The sequence below is a fragment of the Etheostoma cragini genome, chromosome 10 (assembly GCF_013103735.1).
Source record: "Etheostoma cragini isolate CJK2018 chromosome 10, CSU_Ecrag_1.0, whole genome shotgun sequence".
Taxonomy (NCBI): domain Eukaryota; kingdom Metazoa; phylum Chordata; class Actinopteri; order Perciformes; family Percidae; genus Etheostoma; species Etheostoma cragini.
In genome coordinates this window covers 12,187,925-12,198,377 of record NC_048416.1, presented here as the reverse complement: position 1 = coordinate 12,198,377, position 10,453 = coordinate 12,187,925, and the positions used below count along the sequence as shown (strand labels likewise).

The window sequence follows — 10,453 nt, the reverse complement described above, 5'->3', positions numbered from 1 at the left end:
AACAAAAAGTTTGACTGTACTGTCAAAAAGGAGCACAAGACAACATTTCGACCTAATTTTAGAGAAAAACACTTGTACCCTTCTCCTCCACAGGGGGCAATGGTGGCAACAACTGCACTGTTTTTACCCCAAAACACTGCAGTGCATTCAGCAGTTGTTGACAGTTTTTTTAATTGGAATACTTCTCTTAATAATTTTAATCATCAAATGATTTAGTTATCGCTGGTGGCCATTTAGTAATTGCGAGGACAGACACCTGATTACCCACCTACATCAGTTTGATTTTGTGTGAAATAGTTTTTTAAAAACATGAATTTTTGACAATTAAGTACACCAACAACGCTAATAGAACCTAGTAGGAAAATATAAATGTACTAGCTTGCAGGATGCATCTAAGGAAGTACCAATCCAAATACGTCCCAACACATGACGCCTAGAACAGAAACCTCTCAAAACTGAACCTCAGTTCTGTACTGGGCAAAGGTGTTGCTTCGATATCAATCCTCCCTTGGTGTTATTGAAAATGATATTTTCTAGTGATTTACACTGTCATCTGTAGAAGAAAGTCCTTCACCACGGTTTTCTCACTCTTAAACTGTTATTTTAACCCCTTATGTCCCAGCAGTGACAGGTACACCAGTGTGCAATGTTCATCTTAACATTGGAACCATCACACATTAGTTGGCACAGTTACATATTGTTACATATTGCCTGTACATATTGAGTGATTATTTTTGGGCCCTTTTGAGCCTTTTCATGCATTTCTGGGTTTGTGTGTGTGAGAAATTTTTTCAGTCATACTACTCTTTTCCCTGTACTGTGACCTTGGTGGCACCCTGTACCTCAGCTACCCTCTTTAAGTCCAAGTCTTGATCATCCTTTGATTAGAAATACCACTGAAGACTTGATACGTTTTGGACAAGGGCCTTGAGATGTACGCCCGTAACCATGTTTTTAGTTGATGGCATTCATTGAGGTGGATACTTTCTTCACTGAATCTGTGCTGAGATTTAGTTTTCATGTAACATCTCTGATGCTTTCCAGGTTATATTCAATTAGAGAATATTATCTTAATGTTTCGAATGTAGATTTATACTATATCAATAATAGCCAAGTGTATGTTGGCTTGTTTTCTTCCTTTTTTTTAAATTCACTTTTGATACTGTGAAAAAAAATCTTTCGTTCAGAAAGATTAAAAACAATACAGTTTTGACAAAAAAATAAGTGTGGTGTTTGCTTTCTAAGTATAGCTATTTGCTCGCTTTGGCTTCCATGATATAGCTACCGTTTGCACGGCACCGTTTGAAATGCAGCGTCTCGTTGAGGTTTGACCCTTCTAGCGCTCCGTACAGTATCAAAGCTTCCTGTGTTGTGAAAACATGTGTATAATTTCTATTTATTAAATTGGGGGTAGAGTATTTGCTCAACAACTCAGTGGATTTAGCTAGTACATAGGGAACGTTACTGTGTTTATTATCAAAATGGAAACCGAAAATCGACACCAAAAGGTAAGCAAGCTAGCTAAGCGTATACTATCGTTCACAGTATTGAAGTTACACTAGCTAATGTTAGCTAACCCTAGCTGAAGTAAGCTAGCTAGCTAGTCAGCCTTAACTTTATTGTCTCTAACTCTCTGCATGACATGCATACTGTTATCTATTCACAGTTAAACCCATTGGAAAAGGCCAATATAGAAAGTTTAATATGGTATTTTATATGAATGTGTAATGTAAACCGTGTCCGGTAACATTCAACAACCAACTAACGTTAACATTAGCCATAATGCAGTAGCTACGTAATGGTAACGTTTGTGTTAACCTGAAAGTCTACTCCAATCATCACTAGCTAGCTAGCTAACGGTACCTGCATGTCTAGGTATTTGCGTTCAATATAAAAGTGTTTGAGTTCATAACATTTTGAGGTTGGCAGCTAAAAAATGGCGCGATGGCCTTTAAATTATAACGATAGGCTAACGTCACTAAGAAAGGGTGGACATAATGATGCTTTTGGTAAACTGTGAATTTGGGAGACTGAGGCGTCCTGTGACGCTTCGTCCCTTCAAATTTTCACGATAAGACTATTCACATAAAATGTTGTTTGTTCAAACATCTTATATATCTGTTAATACAATTGCCATACTGTTCAAATATGTATCCAGGTGGAACTCGCCAATGATGTGGGCATAAACAGATCAATCACTTCCTATATCTGTATCTGATATTACATTGTGGTAGTCTTTAGTATCATTGCATGTTAGATCTATGTTTAAAACCTCCGAGTCCGTTTATGCAGAGGGTAAACCGAGATTTAATACTCCTGCTAATGGTGATGTGTTTGTCCAGAGATCCCATGGGGAGGATGAGAAGTCTGGCTCAGAAGGATCAGAGGACGACGACTATGTTCCTTATGTTCCAGTCAAAATAAGAAAACATCAAATGGTAAGTTATTGTGCACTGTCCCGTTTTGGCACTCAGTAATGGTACGCCAATCCGATCCACCGGTTTGGGCCAAGACTTCATTAAGCAGGTTTGCTATCTAGGTTGGACAACCTTAAATTTCATGTAGTGAACTGTATAGATTTAAAATTATGGTAAGGGTTGTCTTTTTTCCCCCTGGTTTTACAGGCTGCGTTACAGTAAAGTGATTTTTGAACTCACCAGACTGTTCTAGCTGGTCTATTATTTTATATATATATATATATATATATATATATATATATATATATATATATATATATATATATTAGTATTTTCATTTTCCAAATTGTATACCAACATCACATTCTGTTGCCACATATTCAAATTAAGTTTTTGTTTCCAAACGTGAAACACACAGGTACAGAAGATGTTACGTCTGCGAGGGAAGGCAGTGGATGAGGAGCACAAGGACAGTGGGGAGGAGCAGAGAGATGAGGACGAGGGTCTTGGTCCACGCTCCAATGTCAGTCTCCTTGACCAGCATCAGCACCTCAAAGAAAAAGCCGAAGGTATTCAGTTTAAGCCCAATCCATTCTGGATCATGATTGGTGGTGTTACGGTCATGTTGCTCTTTAGATATTACCATATTAGGTCAGCTGTATCTCACCTGCTCTATGGTTTTGCATCTACAGCCCGTAAGGAGTCCGCCAAGGAGAAGCAGCTGAAAGAGGAAGAGAAGATTCTTGAGAGCGTTGCAGAGGGCAGAGGTAAAATAACAATGCTGTCAAGGATTATTAATCAGATTTTACCTTAATTAACTTAGTTTGTGCTGAACGTTGTAAACATTAAAACTAATTTTAATCTTTTAATCTGTCCTCAATTAGCTCTTATGTCCGTAAAAGAAATGGCCAAAGGTATCATATATGATGATCCCATAAAAACAAGGTAAGTTCTTCATCAGTGTATTCTATTTCTTTTTTCTACTCCATATTTTTTTAACATACTTTTCATTTACCCTGAATGTTCTTTATAGCTGGAAGGCACCACGCTACATCCTGAATATGCCAAAGACCCGACATGAGCGCGTCAGGAAGAAGTTTCACATCCTGGTTGATGGAGACGGAATCCCTCCTCCAATCAAAAGCTTCAGGGAGATGAAGCTTCCACCAGGTCACAACACACTCCCTCTCTCCCACACATGAGAAGCACATTGTGTGCCTGTGCGAGGCCTTCAGTGGTCCCACATAATTAACACCTGGCAACAAATTGGTTGTTATTTTTTGCAGCAATTCTAAAAGGTTTGAAGAAGAAGGGAATTGTGCATCCCACACCAATTCAAATTCAAGGAATCCCTACAGTGTAAGTACAGGAAGTGGACCATATGCTATACAACCAGACTGTGAATGATGTTAAGTATTTGTACTGTACGTGTAAACTGTTCAGGAATTGACAGTGTTTGTCTGTAGTCTGTCAGGTCGAGACATGATTGGCATAGCCTTCACTGGTTCCGGAAAGACTTTGGTCTTCACTCTGCCGATCACCATGTTTGCTCTGGAGCAGGAGAAAAGGCTGCCTTTCTTTAAGAGAGAGGGACCATACGGACTCATCATCTGTCCTTCAGTAAGACAAACACGACAAGCCCACTTAATTGAGCTGAGCATAAAGGCTGATCGGTTGTTCCAAAATAAACAGCATTTGTTACTGTCTGCACTTCAAACAGATTGCATTTACTGTGAGCAACTTGTATTTCTTTTTTTTGTATGCAACAAAGCATATGTGATTAGAATGCCTTTTTCCTTTCACTCCAGCGAGAGTTGGCTAGGCAGACTCACGGCATCATCGAGTACTACTGCAAGCTGCTGGAGGAGGAAGGAGCTCCTCAGCTGCGCACCGCCCTCTGCATCGGAGGAATGTCTGTCAAGGATCAGATGGAGGTAGTAAAACAGTAAGTAAGAGGGAAGATTTGTCTGAAAGGAGCATGTTTCTGTCTTTAATTCAGAATTTCACTTAGAAATACTGCCACGCAAAACAAATTCATGATGTAGCCACATTAAAGGACAAATCCGGCGCAAAACGACGTACATTGTGCGAACAGTAAAATAGCTCAAGCACGGTTCAACTGGTCATGACGGTTTTCCCCAGGTGGCGCCTGCCTGTATACATGAACCGTATTGTCTTTTTATTCTTGTATTTAAATAAACTTTATGTACACTTACAAAGTTCTTAATGCTTCGGTTACATTACATTATGTTACAGTGGAAGTGTGGTGCTATTTTAAGCCTTAAGTATGGGTTTGCACTAAAACTGGTCTAATTCGATTAGCATGAAACACGTGTTGACCCCTAGGTTCATTTTGTGCCGGATTTGTCCTTTAAATCACTCAGAGCGGAACAAAATAGGCAAAAGTTCCAGACATAAAGCATACAGAAATCATGCATACAGTTGGGCTCGAAAATTTGGACACCCCAGGTAAAAATTTGTATTAATGTGCATAAAGAAGCCAAGAAAAATGGAAAAATGTCCAAAAGGCATCAAATGACAGATTGGACATTCGTATAATATGTAACAGAAAGTTAGATTTTATTTCCATCATTTACACTTTCAAAATAACCGAAAACAAATAAACGCTTCTTGTAGCCAGCCAAGAGTCTTTCAATTCCTGTTTGAGGTGCCCAAACTTTCGAGCCCCACTGTAGTACAATCTCAGAACCTAGGCACTACTAAAACTGTATTTTAAAAATACTGCTTCTGTCTCTCCTCTTTGTTGTAGTGGTGTCCACATGATGGTTGCTACCCCTGGCAGACTGATGGACTTGCTGCAGAAGAAGATGGTGAGTCTGGACATCTGCCGTTACTTGGCTCTGGATGAGGCTGATAGGATGATTGATATGGGCTTTGAGGAAGACATCAGAACCATCTTCTCCTATTTCAAGGTGAGTTTTTGAGGCTGTTTCTGCCCTCCATTTTTCTATGTCCTGGTTGTCAAAGCCCTGGTTGGACATATTCACAACTCAATGGGATATCATTGGTCTTCTGATTTTTGCCACGGAAAAGCTATGCTGGCATTTCATGTAGTTCCTCTTCCAGAATGATGCTTAGTTTTCTGTTTGTAACAGCAGTTGAAATCGTTTTTAACACGTCCTTGATGCTTTACGAGATAGCACGTTTTGTCATCACCTAAGCACTCACCATAGTTGGCCCTTTATGTCCATCTTCCAGCTGCTGGGCTCTATCAGTTGTAGCTGAATATTTTATTTATTTCTCAAACAAAAATACTGTCATGACAAACCAACCTTGTCTTTTTGAGGCTATCCAACATGTAATGTGTTATTTCTAAATCTAGGGACAAAGGCAAACCCTGCTTTTTAGCGCCACTATGCCCAAGAAGATCCAGAACTTTGCCAAGAGTGCACTGGTCAAGCCTATCACCATCAACGTCGGCAGGGCCGGAGCTGCCAGCTTGGATGTCATCCAGGTACGTTTATTTGTTACTGAAAGTGGTTTTCTACCTTAGTTGGGGGAATTTATTGAATTCAATTTAAAAACTCACTCATATAAAAATAATGAATGTTTGTTTGTGTGTGTGCAGGAAGTAGAATACGTCAAAGAGGAGGCCAAGATGGTGTACCTTCTCGAGTGTCTCCAGAAAACACCACCTCCTGTCAGTATTTTCACCTGTTATGACATTGACATGACATATACCAAAAGTACGTAACTCAGACATGTCAAGTGTTAGAAAAATATTTCCTGTTCAAATCAACAGGTGCTGATATTTGCTGAGAAGAAGGCCGATGTAGATGCCATCCATGAGTATCTCTTGCTAAAAGGAGTAGAAGCGGTGTCCATCCATGGAGGAAAAGGTGCACAGAGCTCTGTTCTTATCTTAACGTACATAGCAATCAGTACATAGTAATAGTGCCTGCAGAGGGTTTGTGTATTTGGAGAAACCCAACCCAGCATCAAGTTTCAGAGAACTTATTATACACAGCCTTCTTCCACTGTGTTGTAGTTGCTCATCATTACCACCAGATGCCGTCCTGCCTGCAAATGTCACCGTTTCTGCTTTATACTTTCTTTACCATTTCCAAGAAACGGAAAGCATTGCCAACGCTTTTCTCACATTTTTTGTTTGTCATTGTCTTGCAAAATATGGTTTATGTTGTATTATTTTGTTGATTTATTTTGCAGATCAGGAGGAAAGAACCAAAGCCATCGAGGCATTTAAAGAAGGAAAGAAAGATGTATTAGTCGCCACAGACGTTGCCTCCAAGGGTCTGGATTTCCCAGCTATACAGCATGTAGTGAATTATGACATGCCTGAGGAGATAGAAAACTATGGTATGTGTGAGTGTGCAAGTGTGTGTCTTGCTCTCTTTCTTCCTTTCTCTCTCTCTCTCTCTTTCTCTTTCTCTCTCTCTCTGTGTGTGTGTGTATGTATATCCTGGCCGTCTTAAAATTGGTACTGAGCAATCAGTTCTCTTTAAATTGCTCAGACTGGTTCTGTGAAATTGTCTCATTTCAGTCCATAGAATCGGAAGAACTGGAAGATCAGGCCAGACTGGTATTGCCACTACATTCATCAATAAAGGCTGTGGTAAGAAAAATACTAATGAAGACAAACATCTAATTCATTTCTGTATTGGAGTAGTGATTTTTGGAATATTATTATAATGAATTTAGTCAGCATAATTCAGTGTTAAATGACAATAACTTAAAGGAGACCTGTTATATGCTAGTCCCAAGCATGTCGGGTTCATGGGTCCGTTTTTTTGTTTTTACTATAACCTACTTACATGCTTTAATGTAAAAAAAACAATTTGTCTCATACTGCTCATGGCTGCTGCACCTTATATTCACCATGGACGTATTTTAAGAACTAGATACAGCTCCCAGGGCGGAGCCTCATTCATTTCTATAACAGTTGCTCAGTGGCACAGGGAGGTAAACCATTTCCAAAATTACCCGTGTGATCGGCACTGCTTGCACACCGTGCGGCCCATAGAGCAGGCACTCTAGAGACTTCCGCCAACCTTGAACCTTAATCTGATTTACAGACCTCTTTTGTCATATAAGTCTATGGGCAAAAGTCCTTTTCAGCCGGGAGTTGAAATTCCACTGTTTGGCCACCATGTTGAATTTGCTTCAAAGTCCGGTTCACTTCCTGGGGGCCCTGTCTGTGATGCTCTGATGGACGAAGACTAGTCTGCTCTGATTGGTCAGCGTTTCCGGCATCTGTGGTCTGCTGTCTGTGTCTCTGTGCAACAGTGTATAGTGGGACGTTCTACTGTGAAAAATCACCAATAACGGTTCTAAACCAAATTTTACTCAACCAGACATGTTCCGCCAGGAATGCAATCAGAAACTGGGGAAAAATGAACTATCAGCAGCCAAGATTACAGCTTCCCTGTCATTGGCTACATTTAGTTGGATCGTAACTATATATTGCACATGTGCAGTGTATCTGATGTAACTACTGCAGTAGTGTGCCTGAAGCGGATAACCACTTTTAGAAAAGCGGCTCGGTATGACGTCATACCAAGCACAGTTTAGAAATAAAAAGTTGAAACTAGAGCGTTCAGAACGGTGTTTGGTGTTTGTTTGCCCCCAACATCTTCTTCCAGGCAGAGCAGCTATGGGTATGGTTAGGGTTAGCGGCCTGGAAGGGGACTTTGGAGGCAAAAAAACACCAAGGAGTTCCTTCACAGTAGGCTATATGACAATATTGTTTAAAAAAAAAACATTTGCACAAAGCAAGCCAATCCAATTTTCCATGTTGATAAGAGCATTAAAATGAGAGAAAAAGAAATCGGGGGACCTTTCTAGAATAGATAAATGCGAGTTAACTATGACATTAATGCAATTAATCGCAATTAAATATTTAAATTGTTGGACAACACTAATTTTAACATTAAGTGTTCATCTTTCCCCATAGATGAGTCCGTGTTGATGGACCTTAAAGCTCTGCTAGTTGAAGCCAAGCAGAAGGTTCCTCCAGTCCTCCAGGTGCTGCAGCCAGGAGACGAGACGCTGGACATCGGAGGTGAGTTTCCTGCTCTGGGGCTACATGCTCCTCATTTATGGGCTACTCTAATTTTCTTTGGGGTTTTTCCTCTCGCTCCATCCTGATCTGATCTTCTCATCTAAAATTCACAGAAGTGTTGAGTGTTTGGAAACCCTTCGTGACATACCTGATTCTTATGTTTCCGCAGGAGAGAGGGGCTGTACGTTCTGCGGCGGTCTGGGTCATCGTATTACAGACTGCCCTAAGTTGGAGGCCATGCAGACCAAGCAGGTCACCAACATCGGACGGAAAGACTACCTGGCTCACAGCTCAATGGACTTCTAAGAGTTTTTAATTAAAGAGAAGATTCTTCAGTGTTAAACGGAACTGAAATTTTTGGAAGAAATGGTACAGTTCTGTCACATCACTGAATTAAGGAAGTGTATTTTTATCATCATCTAACATAGTTTGCAGGTTCATCAGATCAATTTACTTTTTGACCTTTTTTTTTGTCCTGGTTGTGTAGACTTTGTAATATACATTTTTGATACCCCAATTGTAAATAAAAAAACACTATCTGTTGATTTTTTTTTTTGTTCTTATATAGAAAAACATAAAGGTGTGGTATGGTGAGGAAGTTGCTAAAACAAGCAGGATAATGTAAAGGGAAGTTTGACCCATGAAAACCGAAAACTCAACATACCCATTGTTTTGCAACCGTTAAGTTGCAGATCAGAGATATCTTGACTTTCAGTAAGTCTAACAACTCGCACAAGTAGCCAACGGAACGAAAGCTGCTGGTGACGTGAAGGAAACAGTTTTTCTTGTGGTGTAGATAACCTAATTTGAACCTACCCGTTTGTTACATCTTGACCACAGAGCATCAGGAACTAGAGCGAAAGACATACAGACGAGGCTTACGAGCATGGATGTCAGCTTCAAGGAAGGGAAGTTGTACCTTCAGGTTGTCAAGTTTGGAAAAGTAAGTTTTCTAGAAATTCAGCATTCATGTGTAACAATCTGATTTAATTTTGAAGTTGATGTGGGTACTGAACAGCTCGGTCAAAAATAGTGATGGTGGTTAGCTATTTTCATCCGCTTGGTTAAAATGAGCAGAGGCTCAATTGATAGCTGTTTTATGTCTTGATTGAAACACATCATATTCAAATGCAATGCAATGATAAATTAATTAATCTCTGAATAGCAACCTTGAGTAAACTATATAGTGAGATAAAGAGTGCTTTACAAAACCCTGTCAGCGTTTAGTAAAAACAAATGCAACTGTTTAGACCAGTGATACTTCTCAAAAAATGTTGCTTCATTTTTTCCAGTGTTGTAAGTATAATTTTGTTTTGAAAGTCTGAATATCCCTGACCTCCAGGTGCTCTAGATTAAGCAAGGTTTTGCAGATGACATGAAACTGCATTACCCTTCTTGCACTTAGGGAACAACTTATTTTTTTAAATATTCCTTAAGATGATCAATGTGGTCGGTAACTCTGTAAAGTCATACAAGTAAGCCATCCCTATACTTTATACTCCAAGGTACTATTTTACTTATACATGTGAAATGGTGTCATGCTATTGTTCAGGCTAATGTGGAGAGGATTCTTTCAAGAGGCTATTCTGATTTAAAAAGATCTTAAAATACTTGTTTTCACACAATGTGGACATCTAGGGTGAGACTAATCCTTTTTTTGGTCAGTAAGACTTGGGTGTGAAAATCCCTTTGATGTGGTTTGTTCTCAAACTCCATCTAGCTGCAGATTTGCACAGGGCTATTTTTTCAAAAGAAAACCTTTTGCTGAGTTCAAGGAGGAGCAGTACGACAGCAATGTACAGAGGACCATATCTGCTCGATAGTGGTTAAAAAAGAACGGCAGCACTAAAGTATCAAAACTAATCAACTTTAAACATGTTAAACAAAGAGATTAATCTTTGTGTGTATATATTTATACTATATATATATACACTCACCGGCCACTTTATTAGGTACCCCATGCTAGTAACGGGTTGGACCCCCTTTTGCCTTCACA

The 10,453-nt window shown here is 39.6% G+C and overlaps 2 protein-coding genes across 3 annotated transcripts in view; both read left to right on the top strand.

Moving 5' to 3' along the window:
* Positions 1-1,281: 1,281 nt before the first annotated feature.
* On the top strand, positions 1,282-9,000 carry LOC117951939 (probable ATP-dependent RNA helicase DDX41). Its single transcript, XM_034883940.1, has 17 exons — positions 1,282-1,508; positions 2,343-2,438; positions 2,836-2,986; positions 3,110-3,184; positions 3,302-3,362; positions 3,451-3,587; positions 3,704-3,776; positions 3,884-4,037; positions 4,226-4,362; positions 5,188-5,350; positions 5,761-5,892; positions 6,007-6,078; positions 6,181-6,277; positions 6,606-6,755; positions 6,940-7,011; positions 8,350-8,457; positions 8,627-9,000. Exons 1-17 carry the CDS (start codon positions 1,482-1,484, stop codon positions 8,761-8,763), a joined length of 1,842 nt encoding a protein of 613 aa, XP_034739831.1. The 5' UTR covers positions 1,282-1,481; the 3' UTR covers positions 8,764-9,000.
* Positions 9,001-9,160: 160 nt separating this feature from the next.
* Positions 9,161-10,453, top strand: part of dok3 (docking protein 3) — a 5,960-nt gene continuing 4,667 nt past the window's right edge. The window contains exon 1 of one of the 2 annotated variants that reach the window (XM_034883941.1): positions 9,161-9,400. In XM_034883941.1, coding sequence (XP_034739832.1) covers positions 9,344-9,400 — 57 coding nt within the window. In that variant the 5' untranslated portion in view covers positions 9,161-9,343. Of the gene's footprint in view, positions 9,405-10,453 lie in introns of both variants that reach the window. The other variant, XM_034883942.1, reaches the window with a different exon arrangement.